The following is a 22,184-nucleotide window of genomic DNA, read 5'->3' as shown; positions in this document are numbered from 1 at the left end:
GAAAAGTCCAACGTTAAGGTGGTGTCTACGGACGGCCGGACGGACGGCCGGCCGGCCGGACAGACTAACACTGACCGATTACATAGAGTCACTTTTTCTCAAGTGACTCAAAAACCAAGAAAGGTAAGTTGTTGGAACGTTAGTGATTGACAAAACAATACGTTACAGTCACAAATATAGAGAGAAATTCAAGTTTTACGCCCTTACGGCAAAGCCATTAGGGGCATGTTCCCGGGTTTTAACCCGACTTTAGATGAGATACACAAGTGTATGCGTGTTTAGGTGGTATCAGCCATCTGCACTTATGGCAGAATGACCGAGGTCTTTTACGTGCCACTGTGGTGACACGGGGGTGGGAGATGGATACCGTCTCTGGGTCTGCACATAAAGTTGACCTGTGTCCGTCCCGGCCCGGATTCGAACCAGCGACCTTTCGATCACAAGTCCAGTGCTCTACCACCTGAGCTACCCGGGCCCCCCGTCACAAATATATCCACCCAACTGTCTTTTAAGTGAACAGACAAACAATTAGTGAGAAAAACTTAGCTTGATGGCATTTTTGGCCTTCCAATACCGAACCTTTCCTATTTTTCTTAATTTTTCTTATATTATCGTTTGTCAACTAAATCCAATGAAGTCGCCTCATGCCGTCCAAATGTTGAACAAGTTACAACTGCAACAATCATGGACCCAGGAAGTAGTCACATTTACAGTCAACACCTGGAGACAAGATAACTGCTATGCACAAAAGTTTCTCTTTCACTTTCCTTGGAGAAAAAAAGTCAAGTATAAAATATTGTAATGTGAGTGTTGTGAACAAACCATACTTTCATACCTCTGAAACAACGCCTTTCTTCAAAATGAATGATTGGTTTCGTATGTGAGTGGTGTTTGAGATGTTTTCCTGTGTTCTTCCTTTAAAGCAACTGTCCACATACAGTAGAACACCCCCTCCCCCATACAAACACTGACATAACCCCCTCCCCCATACAAACACTGACCCAACCCCCTCCCCCATACAAACACTGACCCAACCCCCTCCCCCATACAAACACTGACCCAACCCCCTCCCCCATACAAACACTGACCCAACCCCCTCCCCCATACAAACACTGACCCAACCCCCTCCCCCATACAAACACTGACCCAACCCCCTCCCCCATACAAACACTGACCCAACCCCCTCCCCCATACAAACACCGACCCAACCCCCTCCCCCATACAAACACTGACACAGCCCCCTCCCCCATACAAACACTGACCCAACCCCCTCCCCCATACAAACACTGACCCAACCCCCTCTGTTGTAAGACCTCCACGTTTTTAAGACCCTAGTTTTGAGACGTTCTGTCAAATTCCCTTCATTCTAAGGCTACATCCCTTTCCAGACCTATTTCATGGGTGTTACTGGGAAAAATCAAAAAACCTGAAAGGCAGGGGTCCAAAATGCTCAAGTTTGAAAGAAAGTTTCTGGACACCGACGAAACCAAATCATAATAAGCAAGATGGCGGCAAATCCAAGGGAGCGAACTGAGAAAGCACGCGAACCGGTGTCAAAAGTCGGATCGGAACCGCTGCTCGTTATTTCAACTTAGCGAAACGAAGCTTTTTTTTCCGGAAAACCGGAATTTCCGACTTCAGATTTTTTCAAAAACCGGAAATCCGGCAAAAGCCGGAAGAGTAACACCCATGCTATTTTTCTTAGATTTGTTTTTAGATCTTAACAGTTTGGCTTCCAGTGCACAGCTTTCATGTAACACAACTGGGAGGGTGAATCTTTCATGTAACACAACTGGGAGGGTGAATCTTTCATGTAACACACCTGGGAGGGTGAATCTTTCATGTAACACAACTTGGAGGGTGAATCTTTCATGTAACACACCTGGGAGGGTGAATCTTTCATGTAACACAACTGGGAGGGTGAATCTTTCATGTAACACACCTGGGAGGGTGAATCTTTCATGTCACACAACTGGGAGGGTGAATCTTTCATGTAACACACCTGGGAGGGTGAATCTTTCATGTCACACAACTGGGAGGGTGAATCTTTCATGTAACACACCTGGGAGGGTGAATCTTTCATGTCACACAACTGGGAGGGTGAATCTTTCATGTCACACAACTGGGAGGGTGAATCTTTCATGTAACACAACTGGGAGGGTGAATCTTTCATGTCACACAACTGGGAGGGTGAATCTTTCATGTAACACAACTGGGAGGGTGAATCTTTCATGTAACACACCTGGGATGGTGAATCTTTCATGTCACACAACTGGGAGGGTGAATCTTTCATGTAACACACCTGCAGACCTGCCTACCCCTGAAATGTACCATGTGTAGTTTTGGGTGTGAAAATAAGGCAAATGTGTAGTTTGGCAGGTGAATGTGTAGTATTTCAATTCGATCAACCCAAACCGCAAAACAGAACAGTTACTTATACCGTACTAAAACAAACACTCAACACTCCAAACAAAACTATTACAATGTGAACAATACTCCTCATACAAATACAAACAAAGCCCCCACAAAAATACAAGCCAAGCATTAAGTTTATTTGTTAAGAAAAAAAATATTAACTAGTTTGGAACATTTGCATGGGTGAAACTGATCAGAATTAAAAATAAGGAAAATGAGGCCGGGGTCCAGGGGCCGCCCACGCCCTGGTGGGGTGCAGGGGCAACGCCCTCTTAGGGGGCCCAGCCGGAAGAAAACGAAAAATCAGGCTTTTTAAGGGTAAAAGTAGGCCTTTCCTGGTATCTCAAACACACAAATTTGCACAGTAAACAATGATAACAAATGCCAAGCTGTGGTCCGATAATTCGCGCGCTCAGGGAAACAAAGATTCAGCGATGTCCGGTCACTGTGTTAGAGAAAATACAGATCGGATCGCCGGCAAAAAAACAAAAAAACAAAAATTTTTTTTTTTTACAGATTTTCAAAATAAGAAATTCCTTATTTTGACCAATTTCATTTGGCGGATTTCCGCCTTTCACCCATGCATTTGTTAAAAAAAAAGCTATGTTGAGGGGTATGCAGTTCATATATACAGTGGGACCCCCTATTCAAGACCTGTGACAATCTGAGAACATCAAGTCACAAAAAGTAGGGACTGGGAGTATGTGTATCAACATGAAGGCAAATTTGCAGAACAGGTTTGCGTCGGCAATAATAATAATATGGCAGGTCATTGCCTCTGCTCTGGTTACCGATCTCTCAAAAGTCTTCTTTCCCTGGCACGGGTTTCTTCACAAAACAGTCCAATTTTTCCTCTGCTTCGGTCGGGATTTCTCGAATTCCTCATGAGAAGTGCTTTTCTTGTGGCGGTTACACGGTCGTAAAGCCCACTGTGCTTCTCTGAAAAAGCCGTGTTGCACACAGTGCAGTGGGCAAAATGCTTCCCTTTTCTCCACGAAACTAGGCATGGATGCTCCTCATAGTACTTTGGCAGAAAAGCCTTGCTGGGAGTTTGACCAAGCTTCTTTTTTTTGCTCCGTGGCGGTTGATCGCCAAAGTCTTCTGAATCCGTGTTCGTCGCTGTACATAGCCATTTTTTTCCCTCCAGAAAGAATGAGCTACGAAGTGACCGCGTTCAGAAAAGTATGTGCTGAAACGCCCGCGATAGTTGTAATAACAGCAGCAAGACCAACTGACTACGCTACTCTCGCGGGCGCCGGGCATGTTTTGCACGCAGTACACAACCGGTTAGTACAAATTATGGATCGGAACTCGCTCGCGTTTTTGCGTATTCAAAATGTGTAGTCGAAACGAAACGTTTGCGTAGTATAAGACAAGCATGCGTAGTTGCGTAGTTTGGGGACCAAAATCGTAGTTTACTACGCTCAATGTGTAGTGTAAACAGGTCTGCAACTGGGAGGGTGAATCTTTCATGTCACACAAATGGGAGGGTGAATCTTTCATGTCACACAACTGGGAGGGTGAATCTTTCATGTAACACAACTGGGAGGGTGAATCTTTCATGTAACACACCTGGGAGGGTGAATTTTTCATGTCACACAACTGGGAGGGTGAATCTTTCATGTCACACAACTGGGAGGGTGAATCTTTCATGTCACACAACTGGGAGGGTGAATCTTTCATGTCACACAACTGGGAGGGTGAATCTTTCATGTCACACAACTGGGAGGGTGAATCTTTCATGTCACACAACTGGGAGGGTGAATCTTTCATGTAACACACCTGGGAGGGTGAATCTTTCATGTCACACAACTGGGAGGGTGAATCTTTCATGTCACACAACTGGGAGGGTGAATCTTTCATGTCACACAACTGGGAGGGTGAATCTTTCATGTCACACAACTGGGAGGGTGAATCTTTCATGTAACACAACTGGGAGGGTGAATCTTTCATGTCACACAACTGGGAGGGTGAATCTTTCATGTCACACAACTGGGAGGGTGAATCTTTCATGTAACACAACTGGGAGGGTGAATCTTTCATGTAACACAACTGGGAGGGTGAATCTTTCATGTAACACAACTGGGAGGGTGAATCTTTCATGTAACACAACTGGGAGGGTGAATCTTTCATGTAACACAACTGGGAGGGTGAATAATCCTCTCACCTGCCCCCCCTCAGTGACCATGATGTTCTCTGGGTGCCTGTCACCGATACCCAACACAAAGGTCGCCACACAGTAACCAGCACACGACCGTGTGAATGCGTCGATGGCGTCTTCATATCTGCAACATCAGCAATGAGACAAATTCATGCATGAATACTTCCAACCCTCGGCCTCAGAAAAAAACTTTCAAAATTTATGAAAGTTTCACAAACCAATTTTTTTTCAGTAGGTACTAAAGCTCTTTTGACGTAAAACAAAACAGAAACCCATTCTCACCGGCATTTTCTACAGAATAATGGTGCTAATAAGATAGAGGACCATAACTCCGCGCGCAGCATTTCAAACAAGGGGACACAAGAAACAAACTGTAGCAAGCGATAGTTGTACATCTTTCAGCTTCAGCTCTGCAACCTTTTTTTGTGGATTTTATTGCAGAATGATCAATGCTTCAAAATGATTTTCTTTCAGATTTTCCACAGGATACAAAAGACAACATTTGTTTGTTTGTTCGTTCAGGGGCTGAAACTCTCACGGCTTTTACGTGTATGACCGTTTTTACCCCGCCATTTAGGAGGAAGCATGCTGGGTATTTTCGTGTTTCTATAACCCACCGAACTCTGACATGGATTACAGGATCTTTTTCGTGCGCACTGTCTTGGTCTTGTGCTTGCGTGTACACACGGGGGTGTTCGGACACCGAGGAGAGTCTGCACACAAAGTGGACTCTGAGAAATAAATCTCTCGCCGAACGTGGGGACGAACTCACGCTGACAGCGGCCAACTGGATACAAATCCAGCGCGCTACCGACTGAGCTACATCCTCCGCCCAAAGACAACACTCTTTCAAGAACCCTTCTCCTTTTTCCAAGACTTCAAACGTCCTTGAACAGTTTCTGTTTTTCTCAAACTTTCAAAGACCTTCAATGATTGTGAGAACCCTGTCTATCCAGTCAATTTTGTGTCCAACCTTTCAGATTTTCCACAGCCTACAAAAGACTACAATACTCTCTCAAGCACCCTACTCAGTTTTCCCAGATTTCCAATGAGTGTGCGAACCCTGTCTATCCAGTTTATTTTGCTGCCCACCTGTCTGGGTTCTTCTCCTTGATCCACTTGTGGAGTTGTGAGGAGTCGAGCTGAACTGCTGCCCGAGTTCCGCCCCGACTCTGGATGGCTGTGATGGTTTTGGCCTTTTTCACCAATTCTATCAGGCCCACATCCTTGCCGGTCGCCAAGCAGCCATAGGGAATCATCCTGCAGATACAGAGTCATGAATACAAACGTGTGTATTGTAAAAAAAAAATTGTTTAAATACTCCAACTACAAACTTGGAATAAACACAGGATTCAATACAGTTCTGGCAGTCATTCACACAAAGATACTTTTCCATAGCACAAAAAAAAAGGTAAAATAAAAAAAGCAACCCCCACTTTTAAGGTTGAAATGAGAAAAGTCCACACAATTGGCCGCAAATCAAAGGAAGTGTACAGAGTGAAAATACGTTTTCTTCACGATGTGCGATGAGATCAAAGAGTCTGCAATCTGAAAGCTGTTTGGCCTTGTGACCTCATGTCAATGACATTTCCAGCTGAGCCCAGCTGCCTGTGACCCCGGGGTCAATGACTGAGTTTTAACTATGAGACAGACGCCTTTGATGTCTGAGAGAAAACTGTGTCCAGATCATAGGAGCAGAAACATGCATATCACTAGAGAGGGAGTGTTCTGTTTCTTTGAATAGCGATGTATGAACATCTTTACTCTTCTTTAGCCATACACAACCCCCACACGGTCTACTCCTTGTCGTGGGGTGGGGGCTTGAGTATCTCGATAACCCGGAGAGCTATGCCAGCCGGAGCAAATGCTCCTGGTAGGGCCACCCATGCTGGACAGGTCAAAGGATAGAGGTCAGACTAAGCTAGACCAGTTCCCCCATGAGTCTAAAATGGTTTGCGTAGGGTCAACACCCCTGCCTAGAAAAAGACTACGTTACAGAAGCATCAACGACAAATATCAGGCAAGCCCTGAAGTGGAATCCACAAGGGAAAAGGAAGAGAGGCCGGCCGCGCAACAGCTGGAGACGAGACACTGAAGCAGAGATCAACAGGCAGGGGAAGACCTGGAGCCAGATCGAAAGGGCAGCCCAGGACCGTGTCGGATGGAGAATTGTCGTCGATGGCCTATGCTCCCCCGGGGGTTCATAATGGCCTAAGTAAGAAGTAAGTAAGTCACACACAAGGCGATACCGGTCAATAGGGGGCAGGGGTCAAAGTTGAGGACAAAAAGTTGCGCCTTATAGTCCCGAAAGTACGGTACTCAAAAGAAACAGTTAATTTGTTTTCCATCTTTTTTTTGTTTTTTGTTTTTTCGTTCATGGGCTGAAACTCCCACGGCTTTTACGTGTATGACCGTTTTTACCCCGCCATTTAGGCAGCCATACGCCGCTTTCGGAGGAAGCATGCTGGGTATTTTCGTGTTTCTATAACCCACCGAACTCTGACATGGATTACAGGATCTTTTTCGTGCGCACTTGGTCTTGTGCTTGCGTGTACACACGGGGGTGTTTGGACACTGAGGAGAGTCTGCACACAAAGTTGACTCTGAGAAATAAATCTCTCGCCGAACGTGGGGACGAACTCACGCTGACAGCGGCCAACTGGATACAAATCCAGCGCGCTACCGACTGAGCTACATCCCCACCCGGTTTTCCATCCAGGAACATAGTAATGTACGAAGTGAAGTATGGTTTCAGTCTACCAACTGCCCAAAACATGCAGACACTGATGAATAAGCTTATGTTTTCCACTTCGAAATACCAAGCACTTACATCATGTCCAATCCTTCATTTTTCCACAAAGAATCCATGAGACGTATTACTTGCAACGTTAGCATGTCCTGTCGTAAATCTGCAATGAAAACCGGAAAAAGAGCTTTACATACATCATAACACCTAACAAGCGAGACAGGGAAAAATAAAGCATTATGCTCCGGGGCTTCACAGGTTTTATCATTAACATCTAACAAGTGAGACAGGGGAAAAATAAAGCATTATGCTCCTGAGCTTTGCCGGTTTTATCATTAACATCTAACAAGTGAGACATGGGAAAAATAAAGCATTATGCTCCTGAGCTTCACTGGTTGTATCATTAACACCTAACAAGTGAGACAGGGGAAAAATAAAGCAATATCCTCCAAAGCTCTGCTGATTGTATCATTAACACCTGACAAGCGAGACAGGGAAAATATAAAGCATTCAGTAAGGTTGTCGAAAAACAAATTCCATAAAAAGTGTAGATGTTGTAATAACTTCTCACCGTCTCCATTCTTGAACATGATGAAGTACTGGCACTCCCCGATGTCGGCCATGATGTCTGGGTTGTCCCACACCAGCCACAGCGGCAGCTTCTTGGAAGTCATCACCCGACAGTCTGCTTGTCTGAAACAAGTGTATGTTCACAGTTGATAACAATAGACAATATACAATATGGTGGATTCCTATCAACGAAAAATCCAAAAAGTCTTCTATACTACTTGACATAAGAAAAACTTGGCAGACGCTTTCTGGAATAGATCTTTGTGATCGAGTTGTTGATTTTAAAACAAATTATATTGCCAGAAAGGCAATTGACCCCCCTATCGCATGCAACCAACAGCTTGCTTGTACATAAAGTAGTGTCTATACTGACATACTGAAAACTAAATTAAAACAAGAGGCGAAGCCTTCAAGGCTCCCGTAAGAAATCGACAAACAGTAACACAAACTCATTCACTCCGTCACACATACACACACACAGTAAGCATAGGTGACACGGTGCAAGAGTGCGAGACACTAGATCTAGATCTGTCTGTCTGTAGCCTACTTACAGGGACACGCCTGCCGAGATCGACACTGCGCTAGCGACTTTTGACAGCGCTTCCTCGTGCACACACTGGAAACACGCTGTGCAGATCAACCAGTAGGAAATCTCCTTTGGTATCTTTTTTACTTAAAAGGACTGGGTGGCCGAGTGGTAACGCACTTGCGCTCGGAAGCGAGAGGTTGCGATTTCGACCCTGGGTCAGGGCGTTAGCAATTTTCTCCGCCCTTTCCTAACCTAGGTGGTGGGTTCAAGTGCTAGTCTTTCGGATGAGACGAAAAACCGAGGTCCCTTCGTTGTACACTACATTGGGGTGTGCACGTTAAAGATCCCACGATTGACAAAAGGGTCTTTCCTGGCAAAATTGTATAGGCATAGATAAAAATGTCCACCAAAATACCCGTGTGACTTGGAATAATAGGCCGCGAAAAGTAGGATATGCGCCGAAATGGCTGCGATCTGCTGGCCGATGTGAATGCGTGATGTATTGTGTAAAACAAATTCCATCTCACACGGCATAAAATAAATCCCTGCGCCTTGAATATGTGCGCAATATAAATTGCATAAAATAAAATAATAAAAAAATCCCTGCGCTTAGAACTGTACCCACGGAATACGCGCGATATAAGCCTCATATTGATATATTAATATTATTTATTTTTCTGGAGCTACGAAACCGAACAATGAGAAATCGTCTTCCCCGAATCGGCGAACTGCAGCTCGGTGAGAACTGTATCTATACCACAATCCTTCACGCGATCTGACCTAACCTTGACCCCTGACCTGGTCTACATACCACACACGACACAAACCAGTCACCTGTTTTTACCCCCCCCCCCCCCCCCCCCCCCCCCCATAAAAGAAACCCCATTTTCTTTGGATACACACTTTAACTGCATACGTGCCGTCGAAATGTTGATCATTGCTTCAATACTTTAAAGCTGTTGCTTGGATAATAATCAGGTAAAATGAGTATTTCGGTGTTTAGTCAATTGTTAAAGTTTTTACCACAGACATACACACATGCGCACGCACAGACAGACAAAGTTACGATCGCATAGGCTACACTTACGTGAGCCAAAAACAACCAGTTGACCATTTCTTTTTCTGTTATTTTTGTTTAACCCAAAACCTGGTAAAATATTAAAAACTTTGGGATAACATTAACACTGATGCAGAGCGTAAAGCAAAGGAGCTGCCCAGAACCGGGTGCGTTGGCGAGGAGTTGTTGCGGCCCTATGCTCCACAGGGAGTCTACAGGAATAAGTCAAGTAAGTCAAGAGCGTAAAGCATACTAACATGATCTTGCCCAGATTCTGAGAAGGGTACAGTGGAGAAGTGAGATTGCACAAAGCCTCTTGGTAGTCTGGTTGTTGCAGCTGCTCTTGCAGAAACCTCATGTGGTCATCCTGTCACACACAAAGGTAAGGCAAGGTAAAGACATATAAAGCAAAAACTTGAATCATCACCAATAACTCACTGCAAGCAGAATTCTCCTCATAAAGCGTTACAGCAGGTTACTTACACTGCATTGCAGTGGGGTCGCTACGACCAGAATCGACTGTGTCAGTAGCATCACAGACAGGTCAAAAACTTGTCAGCTTGTTAAAGTTTGAGCGTACATGGGGGCTACTGCTACAAGTGAAATGCACTCTAGCTGTGTCAGTAGCATCATGGACGGGTCAAACGCTAGTGTAACTAAAAGTCAACGGGGGCTACTGCTACAAGTGAATTGCACTTTAACTGTGTCAGTAACATCCACGGACGGGTCAAACGCTAACGCAACCTTTAGTCAGCTTGTTAAAGTTCAAGCATACATGGGAGCTACTGCTACAGTGGAACCACCCTTTCAAGACTTTAACAAATCTGAGGACGGGCGCTGTGGCGGGGTGGTAAGACGTCGGCCTCTTAATCGGAAGGTCGAGGGTTCGAATCCTGGCCGCGGCCGCCTGGTGGGTTAAGTGTGGAGATTTTTCCGATCTCCCAGGTCAACTTATGTGCAGACCTGCTAGTGGCTTATCCCCCTTCGTGTGTACACGCAAGCACAAGACCAAGTGCGCACGGAAAAGATCCTGTAATCCATGTCAGAGTTCGGTGGGTTATAGAAACACGAAAATACCCAGCATGCTTCCTCCGAAAGCGGCGTATGGCTGCCTTAATGGCGGGGTAAAAACGGTCATACACGTAAAATTCCACTCGTGCAAAAAAACGAGTGTACGGGGGAGTTTCAGCCCACGAACGCAGAAGAAGAAGAAGAACAAATCTGAGAAAACAAGGTCTTAAACAGGAGAGGGTCTAAACTGGGGGTCAATTTACACAGCCAGAGGTTCTGAACAGAAAGTCTCAGAAAACAAGGTCTTAAATGGGAGTCACTCTTAAATTGGGGGGTCTTAAAAGGGGGTTCCACTGTACAAGTGAATGACACTTACACTGGTGACCTCGGCCTTGAGGGTGTCGGTCAGTTTGGTCAGCTTGTCCAGGGCTTCCACCTGCTGGGCCAGCGTCTTGAGGTAGTTGCCACAGCCGCGACAGAACGCTTCCAGGATCAGACCGAAGCGCAGGCGGATTGAGATCTGGTGCATCTCCGACCTGCACGTTATTTTATTGAATAATGAAAATGTGGCTCTGGACACTCTGAAAGTGCAGAATGAGGTGAACCAGGCATGGTGCTGAGGTGAAAGAGCTTTTCCCTGCAAATTTCTTTTTTTTTCCTTTTTTTTTTCTTCCTAAAGCAATTGTACAAAAGAAAAGCTGTAGGTGTTTTTCTTTTTTAAATGTAGCTGATTTTTGCAAAGTCATGGAGAAACATTCAATGCAGAAATTCTGTTTAAATGCTTGGAGCAGGTATTGCACTCAGGGCTCCCCACGGACACCTCTCCTAGTGCGTCCCGGGACCCCCACTTTCAATTTTTAGAGGGTCCATGGACCCCCACTGCAGAATTTTAGAGGGTCCTAAGGGTCCAAAAGCCAAAAGGTCCCTGTGTACTTATAAAACATTAATGGTATCTACGGTACGCACGATAAAGGAAATATAGTGCGTCCCAGGACCCACTCTTGTAAAGTCTAGTGTGTCCTTGGGACCCCCTCCATAGATTTCTAGTACGTGTTTTCGGCTTCTAGTGCGTATAGGACGCAGGGAAGAGCACTATGGGGAGCCTTGGCACTTTACTGTCTACACATACAGGCAAAAAGAATTCATTCACTCTTCTTGTCGAATTGTAAAATCAAGGCAACTAATTATACATGAGATAAGATTTTATATAGTCCTGTGAGGTTACCCTCATGGAAATTCAGGCTGCTTTCTTACTGGGGAAAGCGAGCTGCCATACATTACGGCGCTACCAGTTTTATTTCATTTATCCTGCGTGCGTGTATTCATGTTTCCAAGCCCTGAGAATTTCGCTATGAACTTGGAATCTTCATCATGCGCATGCGTGCACACGGGGGTGTTCGGACATGGAGGAGAGTCTGCACAAAGTTGACACAAAAAGGGGTCCTGGTTCTCACCAAAAGAGAGTCAATCTGGAGTCAAGACAACTGATTATAAATAAGGGGCATATGTCCTGGTTCTGACCAGAAAGTTAACCTCAAGTGGAACACATTATCTGAGATGCCAGAAGAAAGTTAACCTCAAGTGGAACACATTATTTGAGATGCCAGAAGAAAGTTAATCTAGAGTGGAACACATTACTTGAGATGCCAGAAGAAAGTTAATCTAGAGTGGAACACATTACTTGAGATGCCAGAAGAAAGTTAATCTAGAGTGGAACACATTACTTGAGTTGCCAGAAGAAAGTTAATCTAGAGTGGAACACATTACTTGAGATGCCAGAAGAAAGCATTGCCAATCCGCTGACTCAGCAAACTTCTTTTGAGCAGGAAGCGAGTAAGGGGATTGTCCAGGTATGGTTCATATTTCACAGCCTGAAAACAAAGAAAGTTGTCATCTAATGAACATGTAAAACTTGTTAGCAAAGCAGAGTATCCTGACACTGTCATCTCTCTTTCTAACCATACCTTAAAGAAAACATGTTGAGTATGGTCTATGAATAACCTACACCCAAACTGCAGCTGATTATCTACTGACTGCAGCAGTTTAATCTTGGGTGAGGAGTTTGGCATTGTTATAAAATAGCAATCAATCCTATGCAGAATTTGGGTACATCTGAAACACTCACTGATCATGTGAAATCTAACACTACAAACTTACAATTGTCTTTTATTTGAAAGTTGTCACGCCTGGATCAAGGCCTTCTTTAATATACGATGTTCGGAAATAACTCAGTCAGGTTTGTGTGGGTCAATACTCCTGCTTTTAGTGAGACAAATAATCCACACGTGCTCCTTTTCCACGTGTTTCAGACACACCCCTTAATAATGACTAGCCCATGGACTGTTAGTCTTAGTAAAAGCAAGGGCATTCACTCTTTCACAACCCATACAAACTCAACAGAGTTATTTCCGGAATTCATCTATTGAGCCCAAAGTTGGCTTCGCAAAGTCTTCTTACCAACATTTCTGCACCAAAGCTTTGTGCAGCTAGCTTTGTGAAGTCGACTTCACCAAATCAGTATTAGGCTTTACACAGAGCAGTGAGCTTTGTGAAAACGACTTCATGAAGTTGACTTTACCAAACTAGTATTAGGCTTTACACAGAGCACGGAGCTTTGTGAAGTTGACTTCGTGAAGTTGACTTTACCAAAGTAGTCTAAAGCTTTACACAGAGCACGGAGCTTTGTGAAGTTGACTTTACCAAAGTAGTCTAAAGCTTTACACAGAGCACGGAGCTTTTTGAAGTCGACTTTACCAAAGTAGTCTAAAGCTTTACACAGAGCAGCGAGCTTTGTGAAGTTGACTTTACTAAAGTAGTCTAAAGCTTTACACAGAGCAGCGAGCTTTGTGAAGTTGACTTTACCAAAGTAGTCTAAAGCTTTACACAGAGCAGCGAGCTTTGTGAAGTTGACTTTACTAAAGTAGTCTAAAGCTTTACACAGAGCAGCGAGCTTTGTGAAGTTGACTTTACTAAAGTAGTCTAAAGCTTTACACAGAGCAGCGAGCTTTGTGAAGTTGACTTTACCAAAGTAGTCTAAAGCTTTACACAGAGCAGCGAGCTTTGTGAAGTTGACTTTACCAAAGTAGTCTAAAGCTTTACACAGAGCAGCGAGCTTTGTGAAGTTGACTTTACTAAAGTAGTCTAAAGCTTTACACAGAGCACAGAGCTTTGTGAAGTCGACTTTACCAAAGTAGTCTAAAGCTTTACACAGAGCACGGAGCTTTGTGAAGTTGACTTTACCAAAGTAGTCTAAAGCTTTACACAGAGCAGCGAGCTTTGTGAAGTGACTTTGTGAAGTTGACTTTACCAAAGTAGTCTAAAGCTTTACACAGAGCACGGAGCTTTGTGAAGTTGACTTTACCAAAGTAGTCTAAAGCTTTACACAGAGCAGCGGGCTTTGTGAAGTTGACTTTACCAAAGTAGTTTTAAGCTTTACACAGAGCACGGAGCTTTGTGAAGTCGACTTTACCAAAGTAGTCTAAAGCTTTACACAGAGCACGGAGCTTTGTGAAGTCGACTTTACCAAAGTAGTCTAAAGCTTTACACAGAGCACGGAGCTTTGTGAAGTTGACTTTACCAAAGTAGTCTAAAGCTTTACACAGAGCACGGAGCTTTGTGAAGTTGACTTTGTGAAGTTGACTTTACCAAAGTAGTTTTAAGCTTTACACAGAGCAGCAGAAGTCATACCTGCACCAGTTGCAGCAAGTACTGCGACAGCTTCTCATCCTTCAAGCCCTGGTCCAGACAGCTGACAGCGTAGGCTCGAACCCGCAGGTCAGAGTATGAGCAGTCCAGCAGCTCCAGGGCAACTTCAGGGGCCACCACGGGCCACCGGCTCAGCAACTGGTACAACTGGAATGTTCAAACATTTACATCTGAGAAACAAAGGGGCGTAGGCACTCTAAATATAAACAGACCTGCCCACCTTTGTGAAACCTCAAGTGTAGCAATTTAGATTTTTTGGTTTTTTTCAGCGTAGCAAATAGTGTTTAAGTGTAGCATTTTCTCAAATTTATTCCGACAACCTCATTTATGCCATCTTGCACAAGAATAGACATTTAAAAAAAAGTCTGATGAGAATGCAGGAACATGAAGTGCCCAATTAGAGAGTATTTCTATAATAATAATAATAATAATGGACATTTATTAATCGCCCCTTCTCACAAGAGCTCACGGCGATTTACATATTAATTTCTGCCGTGTGAGATGGAATTTTTTACACAATACATCTAGTGTAGACGATGGTCTATGACACATTTTGTGACCGCTATCGGGAGTGGGAAGCAGAAAGGAGTACCAGGACTCGCAATAAAAAGAGGGAGAAAAGGCAAACTCTCAGTTAAACATTTGTAGAAAGCAGCTCCTGGACTTGTATCTGAACTATTAAATCCTTTCTTTCATGCGAAGTTTCAATGTTTGATTGTGATATTCAGTTCTTTATGTGTGGGAGGGTGGTAATTTATGCAGGAACATCTAACGATAGACCTTTACCCAAATTACCCAGTAATTTCATCACAAAGTCACAGCCAAAAGAACATATTGCAAGAGCACCAATGTATTCTATCCGAAACCGATAGTCAACGTGTTCAATTTTACCTGTGCGACATTTTCCCTGTCGCTCCACTTGATGGCTTGCAACAGTTTGGGCAGAGAAAGAGGCATCTTGAGACATTCTTCCCTGCAATGATCACACAATGATGTCAGACGCAGCCTAGGTCAGTGATCGAACTAGCGGGCGGGGATGTAGCTCAGTCGGTAGCGCGCTGGATTTGTATCCAGTTGGCCGCTGTCAGCGTGAGTTCGTCCCCACGTTCGGCGAGAGATTTATTTCTCAGAGTCAACTTTGTGTGCAGACTCTCCTCGGTGTCCGAACACCCTCGTGTGTACACGCAAGCACAAGATCAAGTGCGCACGAAAAAGATCCTGTAATCCACGTCAGAGTTCGGTGGGTTATAGAAACACGAAAATACCCAGCATGCTTCCTCCGAAAACGGCGTATGGCTGCCTGAATGGCAGGGTAAAAACGATCATACACGTAAAATTCCACTCGTGCAAAAAACACGAGTGTACATGGGAGTTTCAGCCCACGAACACAGACGAAGAAGAAGAAGATCGAACTACCCAGTTTCCAAACCAGTATTTCTTTCAAATCTTATTCAAATGAGGCAGAGCGCTATTTTAAGATCTGAGCAACAAAGCGAAGTAAGTAAACGCTCTAAATGCATTCGACATACGCAACAAGAGCAAGCGAGAGCTACGCAGAACCAATCTCCTGGCACCTGAGAGAATAAAAAAGATTGAAATGAACAAGCGATTTTCATCCTGTAAATGTTTCTGTAGTAATATGTATGAACGCTAGCTGTAACAGAAACTAGTATATTTTTTCTCCAGCAAACCAGTCCCATCAAGTCTAAAACAGCTGATTACTTTGCATTAGTTAGTTAGTTAGCTGTTGCTTTTCGGGTCCAGCAGACCATAATAGGCCAAATCAGGACCCCTTACTTTGCATTGATCACAAAGAAACCGACAAACAAAATATCAGCCAGGAATGGATGCAAGACCAGTTGCTGATTTCATTTTTGTCATTTTGAAAATTATAATAATAACAAGAAGAGCAAACGCTCGATCGAGTCACTTTCGCAGTTCTGAATATTATATGAGGCATCAGATGGACAGGAAGAAATTGCTATTCACAACACAATGAGTCACGTTCACATAAAATTTGAGCCCGGTCACTTTTATAGTTTCCGAGAAAAGCCCAACGTTAAGTTGTGTGTTGCCGAACAGAAAAGGCTAGTTATCTCCCTTGTTTTTCTGATAACGTTCGTAAAAGGCTACAGATGTAACTACTTTGATGTAAAGAATAATCCTACAAAGTTTCAATCACATCCGATGAACTTTGTCAAAGATATAAAATGTCTAATTTTTCCTTTGACGCTGACCTGTGACCTTGAAAAAGGTCAAAGGTCAACGAAACCATCGTTAAAGTGTAGAGGTCATTGGAGGTCACGACTAAACAAAATATGAGCCCGATCGCTTTGATAGTTTCCGAGAAAAGTAGTCAAAGATATAAAATGTCTAATTTTTCCTTTGACGCTGACCTGTGACCTTGAAAAAGGTCAAAGGTCAACGAAACCATCGTTAAAGTGTAGAGGTCATTGGAGGTCACGACTAAACAAAATATGAGCCCGATCGCTTTGATAGTTTCCGAGAAAAGTCCAACGTTAAGGTGGTGTCTACGGACGGCCGGCCGGACACTTTTTCTCAAGTGACTCAATAATACCAATGAACATGTATTAATCACCCCTTCTCACCAGAGCTCACGGTCATGTACAAAAGCAAGCTGCACACACATGTACGCACGCAAGCACGCACACACACACACACACACACACACGCACACACACGCACACACACGCATGCACGCCCACACACATACGCGAACACACACACACGCACGCATGCACGCATGCACGCACACACACACACACACACACACACACACACACACACACACACACACACACACACACACACACACACACGCACACACCAAAGCCAATTTAAGAGAGCAAAAGACACAGACCTCATTATCCACAGCAGCTCCTTTTCTTGTTCTGACATGTCGGACAGAGGATCTTTGGAGACGATCTCCTGCAGTGCCGCCAGGTCCTTCTTGTTGGCTTCTGTTGGCTAAAGACACAAGAAAGCTTGCTATGGAAACTATTGTCAACTGGGTGGCCGAGTGGTAACGCACTTGCGCTCGGAAGCGAGAGGTTGCGAGTTCGACCCTGGGTCAGGGCGTTAGCAATTTTCTCCCCCCTTTCCTAACCTAGGTGGTGGGTTCAAGTGCTAGTCTTTCGGATGAGACGAAAAACCGAGGTCTCTTCGTGTACACTACATTGGGGTGTGCACGTTAAAGATCCCACGATTGACAAAAGGGTCTTTCCTGGCAAAATTGTATAGGCATAGATAAAAATGTCCACCAAAATACCCGTGTGACTTGGAATAATAGGCCGTGAAAAGTAGGATATGCGCCGAAATGGCTGCGATCTGCTGGCCGATGTGAATGCGTGATGTATTGTGTAAAAAATTCCATCTCACACGGCATAAATAAATCCCTGCGCCTTGAATATGTGCGCCATATAAATTGCATAAAATAAAAATTTAAAAAAAAATAAAAACTCCCTGCGCTTAGAACTGTACCCACGGAATATGCGCGATATAAGCCTCATATTGATTGATTGATTGAAACATTGCACAACAAAGGACAAAAGTAAATGGAGTGCACATAAGAGTGATATTTTCTTTGAGGCAATGTCTTATTCTATGTAAGAGTATTGTATTAGTTGTATATTGTGCTTTGATTGAACTTGTAAATTGAACTTCGAGCTGTGGAGAAGCGCTATATTTGTTTTTTTGTTTTTTTGTTTGCTTAACGCCCAGCCGACCACGAAGGGCCATATCAGGGCGGTGCTGCTTTGACATATAACGTGCGCCACACACAAGACAGAAGTCGCAGCACAGGCTTCATGTCTCACCCAGTCACATTATTCTGACACCGGACCAACCAGTCCTAGCACTAACCCCATAATGCCAGACGCCAGGCGGAGCAGCCACTAGATTGCCAATTTTAAAGTCTTAGGTATGACCCGGCCGGGGTTCGAACCCACGACCTCCCGATCACGGGGCGGACGCCTTACCACTAGGCCAACCGTGCCGGTCAAGCGCTATATAAATGTCCATTATTATTTTATTATTAAGAGCCGGGGCGGATGTAAAATAATGAGCAGAATTTTTTTCCCACGGGAAGGACTGGGTGTGCCTTTCAACTCACGATTCTCAGGCCAAAAAAGCCAATACATCAGACCTGCCAACCCTTCAGAAATCTCAAGTGTAACAATTTACCTTTTTTTTTTTTAAATTTTCAGCGTAGCAAATGGTGTTAAAGTGTAGCATTGTCTAAAATTGATTCGCACATCCACATTTTGGCTTTTTTTGCACAAGAATACATGTTTATTTGCAAAAGTTTACTAAAAAAAAAACTAAAAAAAACGCCACAATAATGGCCAATAGAGAGAGTCTGCAGTGCCAATTTACAGTGAGGGCAATATTTTATGACACAAATTCTGACCGCTACACGGAGTGAGAATCAGAAGTGAGTACCAGGACACACAAGAAAGAGCAAATGTTACATGCTTGTGATTATTGGTTTGACCGTAGCAATTCTAAGCTTAGCGTAACAGCGTGGCAATTTCTCTTAAAATGTAGCATGCTATGCTGAAAGCATAAGGCCAAATAAAAAGATATGTTGGTTTAGGGTAACCCGAGCGACCCTATTTTTTCCCCCCGTTTCCCCCCGACCCTAGAATTTTTTTTTCATTTCTAAAAAAAACCCCAAAAAAATGTCGACACACTTTGCGAACCATACCGAGACAAAGGGAGGTAACCCCCTTTAAAATCGACTAAATAAAATTCAAATAAAAACTAAAAAAAGACGACCTACCGACCCTATCTTTTTTGGTCATGTTACCCTAAACCAACATATATTTTTATTTGGCCTAGCAGTTGGCAGCTCTGCTACATACACACTTCTCTACTGTCAACCATTTACCTGTATCGCGCCATTCTGATACTCCTTAAGAGACACCATGCGCGCCAGCTGCTCGAAGTGCGCCTCTGGTGGATACAGCACAGGGTGGGAGAAACGGTCAAACTCTATCTCCAGGCACGGACAGTCCTTATTGGGGTTGGATACTGTGATGAGAGATTGAACATGTTTGAAACGTACATTCTTGAAGCAGTCTGGAGTTCAGATACTGTGATGAGAGATTGAACATGTTTGAAATGAACATTCTTGCAGCACTCTTTGAGTTTTGTCGGAGACAGAAGAACAAAATAATTAGTCATTCTCAGCCATTCTCAGCAGCGTATTTTAAAGCAATCAGTTAGATGCAGTAAATGAACCAAATCAACCATTACACCTATTTTCTCCTTTGCAACACACAGACAATTACACCAAAACACAGGTTTTAACATCGTGGCGCTTATTTGGCACACCTTATCACTTAGAAGCAGATTTGTTCCAACAACAACAACAAAGGAGAGGTGACATTTATCTTCGCACCAAAATGTCATAAAAACTGCAGCAGTCAGGTGCAATATCTCTGCATACATAAACAAGTCGCGTAAGGCAAAAATACAACATTTAGTCAAGCTGTCGAACTCACAGAATGAAACTGAACGCAATGCAATTTTTCAGCAAGACCGAATACTCGTAGCATTGTCAATCCACCGCTCGTGGCAAAGGCAGTGAAATTGACAAGAAGAGCGGGGTAGTAGTTGCGCTGAGAGGGATAGCACGCTTTTCTGTACCTCTCTTCGTTTTAACTTTCTGAGCGTGTTTTTAATCCAAACATATCATATCTATATGTTTTTGGAATCGGGAACATACAAGGAATAAGATGAAAGTGTTTTTAAATTGATTTTGAAAATTTAATTTTGATCATAATTTTTATATTTTTAATTTTCAGAGCTTGTTTTTAATCCAAATATAACATATTTATATGTTTTTGGAATCAGAAAATGATGAAGAATAAGATGAACGTAAATTTGGATCGTTTTATACAATTTTTTTGTTTTGTTTTTACAATTTTCAGATTTTTAATGACCAAAGTCATTAATTAATTTTTAAGCGACCAAGCTGAAATGCAATACCGAAGTCCGGCCTTTGTCAAAGATTGCTTGGCCAAAATTTCAATCATATTGATTGAAAAATGAGGGTGTGACAGTGCCGCCTCAACTTTTACAAAAAGCCGGATATGACGTCATCAAAGGTATTTATCGAAAAAAAAGAAAAAAACATCCGGGGATATCATTCCCAGGATCTCTCATGTAAAATTTCATAAAGATCGGTGCAGTAGTTTGGTCTGAATCGCTCTACACACACACACGCACAGACACACACACACACACATACACCACGACCCTCGTCTCGATTCCCCCTCTATGTTAAAACATTTAGTCAAAACTTCTAAATGTAAAAACGAGAAGAGCAAACCACAGACCTGTTTACCCCCATATGTGTTTTGGAGTAATGCTCAGCCCCAAAAATAGTAATCCTGACACAAAAATAGTAATCATCCAGCATTCGTCGCCAATTACAACGCACATGACAACTGTGTCTGCGAAACGCAATCATGCACATATATCCATCATTCACAAACAAAGCACATCAGTCAGTTTTTGTATTCATCATAATTTCAAAGAAGATCACATCAAAAGCACATGCATCACTGATTCTTTTTCTTTTGCTCGTAGTAGGCCTTTTTCAGTGTGTCAAGCGCTTCTCTACAGTACTTGTGCTTGCCGAATGAGTGAGGGCGAGACTTCACCACTAGAAGGCTCTCCAGCGTCTCATCAGACAGACATGATCTCTGGTCAGTCCTGTGCTTTTTCACCCTATTTTGCCATTGAAAAAAACAATGCCAAACATGTGAATTAATAAAAATTAAAAAAATTATGAAAATCGTAGTCTTGACACGGATAGCGGAATGGCGTATTTTTTGCAGAAAATCGTAATAAATTACACCAAAATCGTAAGGGTAAACAGGTCTGAAACCAGTCCATTCCGCTTTGCAGTCAAAGGGTGTGACTTCACATAATAATAATACGAGAATTTATAACGCGCACATATCTCACCACAAGGCGACTCATACACAATCTTTCGCATTAACAACTCAAGCATACACATAAAAAGCACTTGTAAGGCATCGCTTTTGTCAGAGCAGTGACCTTGAAATAAAACTTTCTAAACAAGCGATGATCATGAGATAAACACTACTAATTCCCACAACTCACTGATAACTCCGGCGAGTCAAAAAGCAACGAGTTAACGGAAAAAAACGTACTGGGTAGACCGATAGGATTGAGCAAATCGTCCATTCCTTGCGGCATGGGCCAGAGGTAGAGCGACTGTTTGTCTGCCTGCAGACGGTCGTTGAAGTTGAACAGCTGCAAGTTGCCCCAGGCCAGTGCATATTGCACCTGCAATTCACAACCCAAACATTTTTACATGATTAGCTTCTAAGCTTCATAAAATTAGGAAAAACAAAAAAAGTTCACGCACGCATTGACATTTAGTTAATACAGTGGAACCCCCCTTTTAAGACCCCCCTCCTTTTTAAGACCTGATTGTGATCGGAAGGTCGCAGGTTCGAATTCGGGCCAGGACGGACACGGGTCAACTTTATGTGCTGACCCAGAGACGGAAGCCATGTCCCACCCCCGTGTCACCACAATGGCACGTAAAAGATGTTGGTCATTCTGCCGTTAGTGCAGATGACTGATGCCACCTAAACACGCATACACTTGTGTATATCATCAAAGGCTGTGACGGCGTAAAACTCGAATCATATAACCCATATAAGAGGCGAAATATTTAGCCTGTAGGACATAAAGCATTCTCTCTTTCCAACACCTGATTGTCTCTTCTCTTTTTTTTTTTTTTAGGTCTTAAAAGGGTTCCACTGTATCCAGAACAAACAAAAAATCAAGAGACGTGACCTTCAACATCTTGAGATCAAAGAAACCAACACCTAACTCAGCTAACTTCATATTTTGCAGCCGTTTTCTATAAGATCAAGGAGACATTTTAACACTTTCTACCCCACCTATGTTGACCATATTTTTTTAG

At 43.3% G+C, this 22,184-nt stretch overlaps 1 protein-coding gene across 1 annotated transcript in view; it reads right to left on the bottom strand.

The window, feature by feature from the left end:
- LOC138978145 (phosphatidylinositol 4,5-bisphosphate 3-kinase catalytic subunit alpha isoform-like) overlaps window positions 1-22,184 on the bottom strand; it is a 42,336-nt gene that overhangs the window by 9,002 nt on the left and 11,150 nt on the right. The window contains exons 8-19 of the mRNA XM_070350792.1: window positions 21,400-21,535; window positions 19,104-19,246; window positions 17,076-17,182; window positions 15,086-15,167; window positions 14,177-14,341; window positions 12,257-12,360; window positions 10,866-11,025; window positions 9,736-9,845; window positions 7,894-8,015; window positions 7,407-7,485; window positions 5,669-5,836; window positions 4,583-4,700 (exon numbers count right to left, since the gene is read on the bottom strand). Of these exons, the coding sequence (XP_070206893.1) occupies window positions 4,583-4,700; window positions 5,669-5,836; window positions 7,407-7,485; window positions 7,894-8,015; window positions 9,736-9,845; window positions 10,866-11,025; window positions 12,257-12,360; window positions 14,177-14,341; window positions 15,086-15,167; window positions 17,076-17,182; window positions 19,104-19,246; window positions 21,400-21,535 (1,494 nt within the window). The remainder of the gene's footprint in view (window positions 1-4,582; window positions 4,701-5,668; window positions 5,837-7,406; window positions 7,486-7,893; window positions 8,016-9,735; window positions 9,846-10,865; window positions 11,026-12,256; window positions 12,361-14,176; window positions 14,342-15,085; window positions 15,168-17,075; window positions 17,183-19,103; window positions 19,247-21,399; window positions 21,536-22,184) is intronic.

This window comes from Littorina saxatilis, linkage group LG10, assembly GCF_037325665.1.
Source record: "Littorina saxatilis isolate snail1 linkage group LG10, US_GU_Lsax_2.0, whole genome shotgun sequence".
NCBI lineage: Eukaryota > Metazoa > Mollusca > Gastropoda > Littorinimorpha > Littorinidae > Littorina > Littorina saxatilis.
The sequence above is the reverse complement of the archived record's forward strand: the minus strand, read 5'-3'. Positions and strand labels throughout refer to the sequence as shown.